The sequence below is a fragment of the Apodemus sylvaticus genome, chromosome 4 (genome assembly GCF_947179515.1).
Source record: "Apodemus sylvaticus chromosome 4, mApoSyl1.1, whole genome shotgun sequence".
NCBI classification, from domain to species: Eukaryota; Metazoa; Chordata; class Mammalia; order Rodentia; family Muridae; genus Apodemus; species Apodemus sylvaticus.
This window is the reverse complement of record NC_067475.1, coordinates 23,451,409-23,467,579: the sequence shown is the minus strand read 5'-3', so window position 1 is coordinate 23,467,579 and position 16,171 is coordinate 23,451,409. Positions and strand designations below refer to the sequence as shown.

General features: G+C 45.2%; 1 protein-coding gene across 4 annotated transcripts in view; it reads right to left on the bottom strand.

The window, feature by feature from the left end:
- The window catches only part of Rap1gds1 (Rap1 GTPase-GDP dissociation stimulator 1), a 151,959-nt gene extending 150,505 nt beyond the window's left edge, over positions 1-1,454 (bottom strand). For all 4 annotated transcript variants that reach the window (XM_052179136.1, XM_052179137.1, XM_052179138.1 and 1 more), the window contains exon 1: positions 1,257-1,454. In XM_052179136.1, coding sequence (XP_052035096.1) covers positions 1,257-1,260 — 4 coding nt within the window. In that variant the 5' untranslated portion in view covers positions 1,261-1,454. The remainder of the gene's footprint in view (positions 1-1,256) is intronic.
- Between the last annotated feature and the right edge of the window lie 14,717 nt (positions 1,455-16,171).

Genomic DNA, 16,171 nt, shown 5'->3' with positions numbered 1-16,171 from the left:
AGTACTCACTTGGAAGACAAGTGAAAATAAAATTCAGGGGCATAGGTGTTTTGTTCTGTTTTGTTTCATTAAAACCACCTCCTTCTCCCCCCAACGGTCCTCTTCCTACTAAATGACAAGGATCTGACTCAAAGCTAAGAGCATTTGGTCTTCCGGGAAACACTACCACATCTTTTCTAGGATTCAGATACTTCCTTGAGGGTTCTGTATTGCCATGACTTGACTCTAAGGGTTGAGCGCTGTACTGACAGATGAAAAGACCACAGTCGTAAATAACTTGCATAGAAGGAGTGAGCAAAGTCCGAGTCGAGGGATGCAGAAGAAGCCGGTTTTTAAGGGGAAATTACTATAGATGCAAATTACAGAATAGAAGCAAACTGGGGAACGTGTACTGGGCAGATGATCCAAGTTGTTACTATCAAAGGAAACTTTTCGCTCTTAATTAACAGAAGAGAATGTATCCGGTGCTTCTGTAATTATGCACAGGTAGGCAATATCGGAGGAGAATTTCACGTTCAAATATAAACTGTTTTACAAAACATTTGCATTGAAATATCCATTCTTTAGGATTAACGATAAATCCAAAGGAACTAGAACCAGATTATGCAGATTTAAGCAGGGGCAGCTGGAGCAGAACAACCAGTGCGTAAGTACAGTTTCCAGCTACAGTAGAAATCGAGAAAACCGCTTGAGGACCGGAACTGTGCTCGCCGCCGTCTCCCAACACTAATTCAACAGCAAGCGGCTCCCTCTAGCCTCTGGTGCCCACGGTGGCGGGCGAGCCGTCACCTCCACCTTGGAGGCTGGCTTTCTGCTCCGGCACTCGGCTGGCAATCGCCCTCCCAAACTACTTGCCGGCTCTCCCAGTGCGGGCGCCGGCCGTCGGCAGGCTGGGGAGGGAGCGATCGCGCCCACGGGAAGGAAGTTCCGCCAAGTGGTCGGGCTCGCCGTGGGACCGAGCCTGCAGCGCGGCGGCCTCCTAGCCCCGGGGACGCCCCGCGCGGCCCGGCGCCGGCAGGCAGGAAGCAAGCATGGAGGAGGGGAGGCGAGCGCGGAGCCGGCCGCCGACCCCACCCCGTGCGCGACCCCGCCGGCCCGGCTGCCCGCGTGCGCCCGCGTTCCTCGGGGAGGGCCGCCGCCCGGCACCTCGCGGACCCGGGGACCCCGGCAAGTTTACAGGAGAAATGCATTGCCACCCTGCAGCACGCTGAGGGGAGAAAAGATAATATCAGGCGATGACGGCGGGCAGGACTCACCCATGTTCCTCCCACAGCGTGAGGACCGGCAGGGCGAGGCGAAGGGTTCGGGCGCGGGCGGCGCGGCTCGGCGGCGTCCTCCCTCTACCTCCGCGTCTCCCGCAGCCAGGGAGGGACCCGCGGGGGGCGGCCGCCGGGGAGGAGCAGCGGCTGCGGCTGCGGGCGGCGCGGCCGCGGCGGGGACGAGCGGCGGGGGGCGGGGCGGGGCGGGTACGAGCGAGGGGGGGCGGGGCGGGGCGGGGCGGAGCCTGCGGCGGGCGCGGCTGCAGGCGAGCGAGCAAGCGGAGCAGCGCCCTCGCAGCGCGCGGCGGAGCTCCCCGCCCTCCCTGCGGAGCATGCTCAGTGCAGACTGCTCTGCCTCCTGCCCATGGCCGGCGAGGTTAAGCCCCACCGGGGGGCCGTGCGCCTTCAGATCCGAGCGGTACAGACCAGAGCGGTGCGGACCCGAGCGGTACCGTTTGGTGGCTGTCGCCCGAGGAGCGGAGGCAGGGTTGAAGTCGCCAGGCTGCAGGGACCGAGCCTCCCAGGAGGAACTCTCAGCCCTGAGCGTGCTTGGCAGTGCACGCCCCTAGCGACACGTGCGGGGCAGTGGAGCGGGAGGACGTAGATGTCCGCGGGCGTGTCCCCAGGGCGCATCAAGCTGTCCTGTGGGGCTGGCGGGAAAGCTGGTCCAGCGGACATCAGCCGCAAGGTCACCCTCGGCGAGCGCTTGCCTTTAACCCCGCAGCCGTCGGGCCGGACCCTCCAGGCTGTGCCAGGGAAGACTTAAGGAGATCACAAACATTTAAAGTTAACTCGGTGGAGGATGAGCCGCCAAGAGACCGTGGCCGAGATGCTCACACAAGCTCCCGGGGCTCGGCGTCCCCGACTGGGTTCTCTGCACCAAGAGGAGGCAGTAGGAGTCCTGCACACATCCTGACCCCTGTGTGATTCATTAGGACCTAGACTTCATCCCAGGCCCATGGCGATCTGTAGGACTAAGATAGCTGAAGCCCTGGACTCTCTTCTCTTGCAGCTCTTGCTGTCAGACAGGGCTGTTTCTTCATCTGTGACTCTCACAGACCCGTCTCTAATATTACAGGCACAGATCACAAGAGTCTTTAGATACGTTAGGTACTGGGATCTTATGTGATTTTCTGAAATAAAAATGCAACATAATTAAAGACAGGTGTGATCTATTTACAGCCGCTCAAGCATAGACTGATACAGATGTTAAGTACCTCGTTCTTGGAAGAAAAATACTTTCCCTATATGTCTCAAAATCATCTTGCAGAGAAGCCTTTTAGGGCGGAAGACAAACCAGGGAAGGACAATGTACCTTCTGAGGGCCCCTCTCAACTTCCAGTCATTTCTTTGGTTTGTGTCAGTATGACTGCAGCTTTCAAATATTCTCCCTATGTGTTACTGTGTCCAGTTTTCCCTTATTTATGAGGAGGACACTGGTCATGAAGATCGGGAAGGCCACTCCCTGTCTTGACTCTGGTGTCTGCAATGACCTGATTTCTAAACAAGGTCACATTCCAATGTGTAAGGGATTTCAGCATGAGGGCTAGGCACAATTCAGCCGGTAAGACCCCGAGTCTTAACAAACATACGTGTGCCATGTTCCGCATCTTTTCTCCCCAAATGTTTGCAAAAGGCTTCGCTAGGCCTTTCTCTTCTTTCACATGTTTGATCTCTCTTTCCTTAATTCTCACAAATGTCTTCTACATGCTCTGTTTCAAGTGGCTTTAGGTTTCCTGTTACTTCCTTTGCTAATTCTGCATCACAGTAATTTCAGGGTATCATTTAGCTTTCGTTTGCATGTATGAGTTGAAATTAGAAAAGCAGCTGGGTTTTGCCCTCCCACCTGGCATTAGTTTAAGCAGAATGTGTGCTCCTCCTACATCTACAATTAAAGGCACAGTGCAGGTCAGTCATGGTGCTTATGTTGAATTCCAATAAGCTGGCAGGTAACTACAGTGAGACTATTGGACTATACCTAGAAGTGGCTCATTTAAGGAATGATGTAATGCCTCTTCGGTTTTTGCTATTGTTGTTGTTGTTGTTGTTTTTGAGGTATGTTCTTGCTAAATAGGCCAAGCTGGCCTTCTCTCTGTGTAGCCCAAGTGACCTCACAAACATACCAGTTCTCCTGTGGCCTCTCAAATGATAGAATTAAGTGATGTGCCACCACACACAATTCTTTCTCCGCCTTTTATATGAATATAATGACTTAAAAGTATTTTTGTCTAAAGCAGTGGTTCTCAACCTATAGGTCATGACCTCTTGGGGGAGGGGTCGTGTGTTGTCTAAGACCATCAGAAAACACAGATATTTATGATTCGTAACAAGTAGTAAAATTATGAAGTAGCAACAAAATAATTGTATGGTTAGGGGGTCACCACAGCATGGGGAACTAACTGTATTAATGGGTGACAGCGCTAGGAAGGATGAGAAGCTGTGAGTTAAAAGTTCTCTGTATGAGCCCTTCTATACCATTCCACCTAGACTCTGCGCACCCACTTTATATCCTCACCTCTATACTTTATTTCTCCTTAATAGTATCACCAGAATGGCATGTAGTCTGCTCTTTAGCGATCACGTTTAAGCATCAGTCCTGAAAGAGTAATTGTTGCCTTTCCTTTTTTGTCATCAGATCAACATTGCTGAGAACGGAGCTAAGAGAGCAAATGTTTAGTGGAAGTTACTGTATAAATAAAAGTCTGTCCATCCCCCTCCTAATGATTCTATCCTAAAAGAGAGCCAGAATGGTGTTAAGAGCCCGGGCTGCTCTTGCGGAGCACATGATTCCCATTCCCAGCATCCTTATGGTGGTGCATCACCATCTATAACTCTTGTTCCGGGTGATCTACTGCCCTCTTCTGGCCTCCGTGGGCACCATACACTCACGTGGTACACAGAATTACTCTGCAGCAAAACATCCATCCATGAACACCCTTCTAAGAATAAAAGACACTTGAAAAATAAAGAAATAAACTTGGTACCTCACAGTGAGAACAATTCTGTAGAGAGAATACCTTGTGTATTGTATGGATGAATCACCTGTCAATTTAAAAACCTAAGCCAATAGGAAAGGATAGAATAGAAGGTGGGACATCCAGGAGGAAGAAAGAATTCTGGTGTAGAGCCAAGCCTGGGAGATTCACCCAGGAAGATGGGACAAGATGGACACGTGGTGCCTGAGCACAGCCACATGGCAGAATGTAGAATAAAATAATAGGATAATTTAAGTTATGACCTAATAAAAGATAAAGCCTAGCTATATGGCCAAGGCATTTGTAAATATATTTTGAGTCTGAGTCTTATTTCGGGGAGCACGGGGCTGAGAAGAAGAACCAGGCCTAAACTTCTCCAGTTATCCAATAATTACATATAACAGCCATTCTGTATTACTCTGATTTTAGCAATGAGTTCTCTACTGGCTTGAGTATTGTACTGTGTTCGCTCTTTGTGTTCCTAGATATCCCTGCTTTCAAACAAGGTAAAAGACTCGAACAGCTGCTTACAATATTAGTCATGATCACAGACAACAACCGGGAAGGTTGTTCCTTAAGAGGTCCTCCCAGAAGCCAGTTCGATTCCCCTACTGCAAGAGAGTCAGTGGCAAGATTAAAAGGTGAAGAGGAGGCTTGTAATGCACAACTTAGAGGTTTATGAATTTCTCCATGGAACGTGTCCGTACGTGTCCTGTTCATTTGGATAACAAGTTCTTTTGGAAACTGGTGTTGACTTGAGAAATGGTTTTTATTTGAGAGGAAAAGCACTGAGGAAAATATCTGTGAGAAAGATAAAACTTCACTAAGTGATGTGAATGAGACGGTGATTAAAATCCCTTAAAGGAAGCAGGCCTGGGGGAGGGGTTGCAAAGAGGACAGCAGAGAAGAGAGGAGGTTTTTACTGCAATGGAGGGAGCCAGTTGCCTCTTCCACACGATGCTTGGAATATTGTTTGAAGGGATCTCATTGGAGGAATCAACTGAACTTTACCACAGTAAAATGAATGATTTCACGGGGAAGTTTTCTACCTAAACCGTTTCTTTTTAAAAGTAGTCATTAGTGAGATTAGGTTCAACCAGATTGAACCACTGGAATGTTTTAACCTTATTTTAGACCCTGTTCATTGTTCTCTATACTGTTTAATTGAGCATTAAAAATTTCCTAAGTCCTGTGGAAGCTAATTTTTCTTTTTCATATTCTGTCAGTTCAAACTAATGTGTATAGATTTCAAAAAAAAAAAAATTATGGACCTGCATTGTGAGACCCGATGTAAGACTTAAGAAGCTCATTTACTTAAATGAACATCTCTTGTAAGCTCAGTGTTAGCGTGTTTGTTACTTTTCTCATCTGTGTGATCAGCTACTGGACAACAGCAATAAGGATTTTTTTGTTTTAGCTTATAGTTTAAGAAGATACAGCCTGCCGTGGCTTTGAAGGCATGTCAGCAGAAGCTGAGGCAGCTGGGGATTTGCTTCTGCAGTTGGAAGCATAGAGGTAGATGCTGGTACTGGAGGACTTTTCTTTTCTTCAGGCCAGGCTCCCAGGCCATGGGACAGTGCTACTCACAATTAGGGTGGGTTAATCTAGTTAATCCCATCTCAGTTAATGTAGAAACTCTGCTAGCAGGACAAGAGGTTTGTTTCCAAGGGGATTCTAAAACCCATCAAGATAACAATTCAAGAATCACAGGCTCAAATAACTGTAGGTATGTGTTATGCAAAGTGAGAGTAAGATCAGTCTATTTTAAAAGTCTCTTCCAGTTCAAAAATCGCCTAAGTCTGTGAATGCAAAACAGAAAGAAAAGAAGCCAAAGAGGACTTCATAAGAAGGTATAAAGGAAGGGTAGAATTTTTCTTCAGGAAATGATGGGGGAAAAATAATTTCATTGTAATAGAAGGATGCATCATGATCCTCAACACATATCATGTTGATCAGACATTAAAAGATAGATTGTGAGAAATAAAATTTCAGAAATGAAATTCAGTTTGAGAGACAAATTTCAAAGGACGGAAGAAAACTGGACAGAAGAGGTTTTTAACTTGATAAGATTGAAAATAAGGAAGCATTGAAAGTTTCAGAGAAGTGCAATAATGTGGTTAAAACTAATGAGGAAAAGGACAAGTTGTACTGAGAATGTGTATTCCTGCTTAGGAATTAGTACACAGGGTGAGCTCAACAATACCTTGGTCCAAATGGAGACAAATAGTTACAGTGCTATGACCGCTACAATAGGGTACTGTGGAAGAACTATTAATGGATGGAATATTTAGCTCTACCAGGGAAAGCCTGGAAGGGGTACTGCTAACTAGGCGGAAGTCTGTAGAGCACAGGCTTAGACACAGGAAAACCGGCAAGATGTTTCCGTGGCCTCAGTGAAGCAAGCAAAGATGCAAAGATGAGACGACTACACAAGAGGACGCCAACCTTGTAGGGCCTTGGTAGCTAAGGTAGAGGATGACATTATCCTGAATGCAGCAGAGAGCCACTCTCAGAGAGGATTTTGCTGTGGTTGTTGTTTGTTTAGGTTTGTCATTTGTTTGTTTTTTAAGACAAGGTTTCCCTGGGTAGCCTAGGCTGTTCTGGAAGGAAGGAACTCTGTAGACCAGGCTGACCTTGAATTTACAGAGATTCACCTGCTTCTGCCTCCCAAACCCTGGGATGGGATTAAATGTGTACACCACAATCCCAGAGAGTTTTTAAGCTTTAAAATGTTGTTAAATTTATAGTTGTTTCAAGAAGAAAATGGCTAAGAAGGAAATCCAAACAAGAAGATGGGAGATTGTTGGGAAACTTAAAATATTCTGGGTGAGACTACTCCCCTCAAGACTGAAGAGCCACCACACCCAACAGCAGGGAGAGGGAATTTATAGAGCCCACCTCCAGCAGGAAGTCAGGGCATCAAATGAGGGGGGGGGGATTCATCCCACAGTCACAACTATGACCTGTACGTGTTCCTGTCTGAAACAATTACAGGGATGGAAATGGAGAGGGGCCTGAGGAAAGAAGGCCCAGCTACAGACCCAAAGTTCAAGGGGAGGTCCCAAGGTCTAACACTCTTACTGAGGCTATGGAGCGCTCACAAAAAGGACCGAGCATGACCGCACTCTGGAAGACCCAACGGACAGCTGAAAGAGTCAGATGCAGATATTTGCACCCAACCAATGGACAGTTGCGGCTGACCCTTGTTGTTGAATTAGGGAAGGCTGAAAGAAGCCGAGGAGAAGGGCAACTCTGTAGGAGAATTAGATCTCTCAAACAGGCAGCATACACCAGCTGATATGAGTCTCCTAACACACAGTAGAGGACAGCCGGGTCTTTCTTCATTCAGAGATGATGCACCTAACCCTCAAGAGATTGGTGGCCCGGGGAATTTAGAGGTCAGGTGGGGTGGCGGTAGGGACATCCACATGGAGAAAGTGGGGTGGGGAGGAGGTATGGGATGTAGAACAATGGAAGGGTGGAAGGGGGGGTCAGGAATAAAATATGGGGTGTAAAAATAAATTAATTAATAAAAGAAAATATAAGATTTATAAAATGAAAGAAGAAAGGTTTTAATAATGTGATATCCCCTTATCCCCTTAGTCATATTGTGTGTGTGTGTATGTGTGTGTGTGTGTGTGTATGGCAGAATATAGGTGAACCTTTAATGTCTACATTGCAATGTTCTTAATAAAATATTTTAAAATCACTTAAAAAAAAAAGGAAAAGAAAAGAAAAAAGACTGAAGAACCTTTGAGGGAGACAGGATGGAAACATTGTAAAAGCCGGAAGTGGTGAGTGACTTCAAGGAACAGTGTTTTCTGAACTCACATAAACTCACAGTGACTGTGACCACAAGCACAATCTCACAGCAGACAAATCCCAGCACAGGCAGGGAGACGGCCATGGAGCCCCACTACTACCTGGAGAGCTGTTGGCACCAGAAAGCTGCTGGAAAAAACAGAGTCGGTTTTCTTTAATGCAACCTTTGTTGTATGGACTTTAGTCCATACTCAGGAGTACTGGGCTTCACCTATCAAAAGAAAACAAAACAAAAAACCCCACAAAATCAGTACAGAGGTGGAGTGGATCTGGGAGGAGGTGGGTGGTGAGGAATGAATATTCAAAATGTATTCATCACAATACATCGCATTTAGTTCTCAAAGAATTAAAAAGAATTTTTTTTTAAAAGTCTCAAGACTTCTCAAGTCTCAAGCTCTAAAACACACAGCATGACACTTACTAAGAGATAACAAAGGAATTAGAAATTAAAACAGAAGACCGGAAAAAGCCATTGTCAGCTAGTTTAGAAGTTATGCAGCATCGGTTGCAGCCACTGCTTAAAAGCCGCCATAGCTCACCAAGCAGTTAAAACAAAACAAGCTTACACACAGTAGGACTGCATGCTAGAAGGTAAGGCTTTATGAAAAGATAAAAGATTTATATATATAAAGTTTAGTTGTGTGCACAACTGAAAAGCAGTGATGTTAAAGAATGATGGACAGTCATTGAACTGATTAAGAATTATTCGATGGTTGATTAGAGGTGGAAAAGGTCTTTTTTAAATAAAATATTTTTCATTTATGCGTTTAATTGCTGGCCTAGGTCCATATCTGTGTGTATGTACACCTGTGCACATGCATGCTACGGTGTATGTCTAGAAGTCTGAGGACAGCATTTTGAAGTTGGATACACTCTACCATGCAGGCTCCTGGGGCCGAACTCAAGCATGAGTGTTGGCAGTGAGCATCTTTACCCTTTGAACCATCTCACCAGCCTTAAGTAATAGTCATTTGAAGTAGTGTGATGAGGGAGGAGGGTGGAGAAGGGGGAGGGGAACAGGAAAGGAAGAGAATAGATGGACAAAAGGTGGAAAGAAAGGTAATTTATGGCTGGGGAGGGGGGGAGGGAACAGGAACTGTCATTTAAATAGAGGGACTATCAGTCCTGTGGAGCGTGATCTGAGAGGCATTTAACTCTACCAGTCAAACTCATCTCTCTCTGCCCTGCCCCCACACGTGTGCATATAGACTCACCAAAGACACTTCTTCAAATCTCCAAACTCCCCATTCTTTCTAACCTGGACTGGCCTAAAGCATGACTGAGAAGTAGTCTAACTGAGTTTTTGTTGCTCTTACGGTTCTTTATGTGTAACACTAATTGTATAAACTTGGCATTTTACAGCTATATTCCAATTTAATCTTATCCAGGCTTTATCGAGTGATTTATAGTACCTATGAAGGTTCCATAATAAACACTGGCTCATTCAACCTTCTGAACCAAGAAAGACTCATTAGCCAGCAACGTCTATTTACTTACAGTTCACTGAGAATTGACTCCCATAATGATGACCCTGAAGGGCTACACACATTTGAAGTACTAAGGACTATATAAAATGTGCTTAATGCCTCTGTAGTAGCTTTCTATGATGCTGTAACAAATGACCCCACATTTAATGGCTTCAAATGGCACAGATTTATTATCTTACAGATATGGAAGTAAGATGTCTAAAATGAATCTTCCAGGGGTAATCTCTAAAGTCAGACAGCGCTTGATTCCTTTGGGAGGTTTAAGGAGAGAATCTGCGACCTTTCGTCTTGCTGCTTCTAGAGGCTGCAGGCATCGGTAGTATCTGATTTCCAGCCACTCCAGCCCTCTTCTGTCTCCACACCTCCTTGCTCTCTTTAGCTCTGCTCCTTCTTTCCCTTACAAAGCCTCAGTGATGGTTTGTATATGCTTGGCCCTAGAGTGGCACTATTAGGAGGTGTGGCCTTATGGGAGTAATTATGTCATTGTGGGCATGGGCTTAAGACCTAGCTACCTGGAAGTCAGCCTTCTGCTAGCAGCCTTCAGATGAAGATGGAGAACTCTCAGCTCCACCTGCACTGTGCCTGACTAGATGCTGTCATCCCTGTTCCTCCTGCCTTGATGATAATGGACTAAAAGCTCTGAACCTGTAACCCAGGCCCAATTAAATGTTGACCTTTATAGGATTTGCCTTGGTCATAGTGTCTGCTCATAGCAGTAAAACCCTAACTAAGACAGCCTCTGTGGTCATATTGGATCTATTCTGACAATCCAGGGTGACCTTCCAGTCTTATGATCCTTAATGTAAACACATCTTCACGAATTCCTTTTATAAGGTGTCGTAGTCACAGGTTCCATGCATTAGGATATGGGCATTGTAGGGCCTGTTGTAAGCATGCTATGATGTTACATCTGAAATATAGGCAAACATCTTTTTTCCCCCCAAAACATCAAAATGTGTTGAGTAGCAGTAAATTTGCAAGTTACATCAGTTTCATTAGCTGCAATTTGTCAAGTAGTTCTGATTTCCCTTGATTGCTGGCTGTTGGTAATATAAGTTATTTAATTCCAATTTCAACTAATAATAGGAACTTAGATCCCAATTATTTGCGTGTGCGCGTGCGCACGAAGGTAGAGACTGGTTACCAAAAGGTTAAAGAGTCTGAAGCAGAATTAAGAGAGTACAAAGAGGCCGGGCGGTGGTAGCGCACACCTTTAATCCCAGCGCTTGGGAGGCAAGGGCAGGCAGATTTCTGAGTTCGAGGCCAGCCTGCTCTACAGAGTGAGTTCCAGCACAGCCAGGGCTACTCAGAGAAACCCTGTCTCAAAAAACCAAAGAGAGAGATAGACAGAGACAGACAGCTCAGTTGAGCCACAGAAGAGAAGCTGGGACTATGGAGTCCGCAGAGGCAAAGGGTAGCACTAGTTCTTGACAGAGTGTGACCAGCAGATGGACGGAGCCTTTGTTAGCTTCTACAGTCACCTGGGAAGAGGAAATCACAACTTAAGAACTGCCCTATCTCTGAAGCATTTTCTTACTTGCTAATGGATACAGGAGGATCCAGCCTACTGTGGGCGGTGCTGCCCTTGCGTAGCTGCTCCTGGGTTGTATATGAAAACTAGCTAAGCCAGGCAGGGGAAGCAAGCTAGAAGGCAGCTCTCTTCCATGATCCCGGCTTCAGTTCATGCCTCCAGGTTCCTGCCTGAGCTCCTACCCTGGCTTCCTTCAAGGCTATAACCTGCAAGGTGTAATGAACCCTTTCCTCCTCCAAGCTAGTTTTAGTCAGTGTCTTACCACAACCATAGGAAACAAACTAAAACAGGTCGATTTAAGCAGGCTGCACTCTCAGCAGGGTATCAGTCTCAGTGCCTTCTCTGGGACAGGCAGAAGCTCTCTGCCTGTCTGTCCCTCGACCTGGTGGTCAGATGACACCACAGTTTTAGGCATCCTTCTAGTAAAGGTGCTGCTTTGATCCTTGATGTGTGTTGGACAAGTTGTTGGGTCTGATTTTCCAGATAGGATTTTGGTGGGGTTTGGTTGTTGTTGTTGATGTTGTTGTTGCTGCTGCTGCTGCTGCTGCTGCTGCTGCTGCTGCTGCTGCTGCTTTGGTCTGATTTTGGTTTGGGTTATAATATAGGGCCAGGTGCTGATATGGTCTCTGTCTATTTGGATAAATTTATAGGGTGGTACTTTTCTTTTAGGACTAGGTTCCTTATCAGTCTGTGCCTCCTCAGACCGAGGTGCTATTTATGTCCCCTTTATCATCCTTTCTCTGTATTTGTCTCAAAACGGACTCAAATGCCCCTTGTAAAGTGGAGTCTCTCAGTGCTAGGCACAACCTGAAAACGCACTGTTTTTCACAATCTTGAGTAACTCAGAGCAGGGACGTAAGACTAGAGGGGAGAGAATTCCACCCATCTCAGCAGCTAATGTTAAACTTATTTTTGTTTTATTACATTTTTTTGAGAATCAAGAGCCTATATGTATAGAGATATCTAAGTGACATATTTGCAAATATACTTGATAAAAATAAAGTTCTCTGACATGATAGAAAATACGTCTCATTTTGTATGTGTCCTTTAGCCATTTCATTGATACACATTTTTATCTTTTCAAATCCACCATAAATTTATTTATGATGTTCTTTCTTTTCTTTTTATAAAAGTTCTAGTAAAAAGATCTATGTGGGATTGGGAATTCAGCTCAGTAGCAAAGTGCTCACTCTATCCCCACTACTGGAAAGAACTTTATGTGTTTATACTATCAACAAACATCATCAAACTGGTACAATTCTTGTCGCTAAGGTGCTGCAGATCAAAGTTAGGGCTTTGTGCATGCCAGGTAAGTGCTTGACCACAGAGTTACATCCCCAGCTCAATTAAGCATTCTTTTTAAAGTAAGCTTTCAATAAAGAAACTTGGAAATAAAAAAATCATCACACACTGAAGTTGGGCAAACAAAAGACTTTACATTTCAATGAACTTCAGTAAGTAAGGAGTCTTAAAAATGGACATCTGTCTAGAGCATTTGCATTTTTGAAAGTCTGTTGTATGGGTTTAAAAGCATTGTCTTGTCTGATATTCAGGAAGCAGAGGCAGGAAGACTTTTGTGAGTTCAAGACTAGGCTGCTCCACATTCCAAGTTTCAGGACAACCAAAGCTTCTTGGAGAGAACAAAACAATTATGGGAATGGGAAAGTTTCACATGGAAATCAGCACAAGCAAATACTTTGTAATCATCAAGCCAGCAAGCTACTTCCATGTAATGATTCATTCTGGCTTATGATTTAAACTTTATGGGTACACACTAGTGAGCCAGGTTCTAGTTCCTCATTTGGGCCATTGAAATGATGAACCATAAGCAATTGGGCATCACATTCAAAATGTCAGTACTGTAAGGGGTGCTGACAATGAGACCAAAACAGAACCCAGGAAGCACTGTCGTCACTCTGAGAGGCAGAAGGCCACTTTCAGATCAGGATACTCTGCCTAAGGCATGCAGATCAAGGGTCAGTTGTGAGGGGAATCTGCAGAAGACTGTTTCAGGAGGAGTAGAGCTGTACGCTCAACTGTGGATACATCAGAAAACTTGTCTGTTCGGGGAAGTGGGAGAGGGCCAGTGTAACTGAGACCTAGGAAACATGGGAGAGTGACAAATTCAGAGGTAATACAAACTTAAATAACATAGAGGTTAGGATGTTGGTGTGTGCTGCTAAATAGCCAATGAGAAAGATGGGACTTGGGAGTTAGCGAATGGAAATCACAATAGTGTCGATCCTGCTGGTGGAAAAGCTGTAGCTGAATAATCTTCCTGATAGGTTGTTCACTACCATCAGCATGGAATAATCTACCTCCTCTGTTTACCTAGGCAGAGCTGAACTGCACACCACTTCCAGGGCAGCTATGCCTGAGGAGAAGCCCTTTGAGAGAATTTAAGACCTCTGGGAGCCCTGTGTGCTGCCTCAGTTTCCTTCTCACCGATGGGAATTCTCTCTGTCCCTCTTAGAGTAAGATGGGAGCCCAGAGGGATAAAAAGAGGGGACACAGTTGCTGAGAGAAGCTACAAGTTCTGTGACTTTTCTTCCTATAGAGTGTTCTCTAATTTCTAATTAATGCACAGTGAGGGAGATGTATATTAATGAAATATTCCCATGAGCTGGATCTTCCATGTCATGAAACTCTTTGTATTTAATTATAACTGCAAACAATGAACTGTTATCATTGGTGGAGTGATACAAACATTTATGGTTTGAAAGAACAGTCTGTTCTGGAGACACTGGATAGGAAGATGGCATTTAGAAAGCTCTGCCTCCACTAGGGACAGATACACTCCAAGTGTGTGCCAGGGCAGTCGTGAAAAGAAAAACAAGAGATGTAGGTATCTACCGTGAGAAAGAATGGGTTCTCTTGATGAACTGGATTTAGGAGCAAGTCAAGGAGGAATTCAGATGAGGCATAAGATTTCTCATTTAAGGCAGTAGTGAGATATAACATTGTGTGTGTAGGGGTGGGGGAGGGAATAAGATGAGAACAGAATCATTACACTTTAGATTTGGCAACATAAAGAGACTGTAGGTGATTCAGCAAGAATAGTGTCTGTGACTAATAAGAAGGAAAGTCAGGTTTAGAATCTGAAGAAGGCTTCCAAGGATTGTTTCTATACACACAAGAGAAGTTTTACTTTGGAAGTGAGCAGAGGAAAGACATGGAGGGGGGGGTGGAAATGATTGACAGCTTGCTCTTACAGTGAAGTGGATGGTACACTGATACACTGGTTTAAGACAATATACTAATGGCAGTTAAAGAACTTTTTGTTTGTTTGTTTGTTTGTTTGTTTGTTTTTCAAGACAGGGTTTCTCTGTGTGGTCCTGGCTGTCCTGGAACTCACTTTGTAGACCAGGCTGGGCTCGAACTCAGAAATCAGCCTGCCTTTGCCTCCCAAGTGCTGGGATTACAGGCGTGCGCCATCACCGCCCGGCTGGGAAAGAACTTGTGGAGACACGAGGGGGACTGTGACTAAGAACTGTCGAGGGGCGCTGGCCACAAGGGAAAAGTCACTGGTATGAATCTTGTCACAGGCACAAAGATGGGTTGGTGGATCTAATGGTGGGAAGATGTAATAACAACTTCATCTCAAAGTGCAGGGAGTGCCCTTAGTGTGGGTAAGAGAGAGGGAAGGGAAGAGGAGAGTAAGAGGAGGAGAACATGAAATAGTGGAGGCAAAAAATATGAGTTGAGACCTAAAGTCGGAAGTGCTGTGACTGGGCAGCATTGACTGTCCATCCAAGGTTTGTAATAATTGAAACATGAGCTGTTTTAGCCTGATCATGTCATTATCTTCAGTGACATTCTTTGCTTGTTCAAGAGCCTGGTGTGCTCAAGAAGAGTTGCAGATAGATAATAGCGCCATGTAAACAGGGAACATCAAAATTTAACATCCGTACTGCAGAAGTGGCTTGGTTTATAAATCCCAAAGCATGATGACAGTGGAAGCGGTGACTGAAGATGGATAGATGGCTAGACAATGAAGAAACTGAGAGAAAGCTGACACAGGTTATCGTCCATGTGATTTCTGCAACCACATAGCATGGTGAAGAAATTAGGGGCAGACTGTGTGGCCGCAGTTAGGTTATCTGTGAGTAAAGAAGAACGGCTAAAAACTTAGCAGATGGCAGCAGCAAGATTCAGAGGCCTCGGTGGCCAGATGGCATGAACTTCAAGAGAGCAGAGATCTGGGCAAGGAGGCGATGGGAAGTGAGGGGAACAGCTGCCCTCTCTGTCGGTCCTGTGGGTTGTGCAGGACTAAACACATGTCACCCGATGGGGTAGGGGACAAAATGCCCTTCAGTGGAAAGTTACCTGATACTCAAGATAGGGTCCCAGAAGGTTGAGTATACACGAGAGGAGTCTAACCTATTACAGTTTGAGATACCATAACAAACAACTATTCTTTCTCAAAATACTGTGGGCTGACTCTGTCCAGCTGAATGGCTTTGGATCTACCCTATTCAGAGGCAGCTGAAATTATATGGGGCTGTGATAGGGCGGGGGAAGGAGTTATGTGTTGTTTGGTGGCTCTGTGAAGAAGACTCAGCTTTTCAGCTTTTGCTCTCTTCCTACTGGTGGCCTCTCCATATATATACATATATATATATATATTATATATATATATTATATATATACATATATATATATATACACACACACACACACTTGCTAGCAGTGTACCAGAGTAGTTTACCTGACACTTTAACATCCCCATAAGTACAGGAGCAGAAGCTACTAGGCCTTCTTGAAATCTTGAACTAGAGTTGGCACAGGGCACTTGTACCCCTTTCTCCTTATAAAGTGAGTCAAGGGTCAGAACCCATTCGAGGAGCAGAATTCACCAAGACAATGGGAAGGGAACATGTGGAACACATATAAGGATGTTATCGGCAGACAATTGGAAGCCTGTTGTTCTTTGGGACTGAAGGTCTGAGGGTAGAGTGGAAAGACTGAGGTGGGGGGTGGAGAGTCAGCCAGTTTAGAAGGCTTTGGAGGAGTTTGCCAATGGAAGAGCAGATGTAGCCGATGAGAACGGGACCACAGGAATGGGAGACTCACTCTACTAAAGCAGTGGTCGCCAAA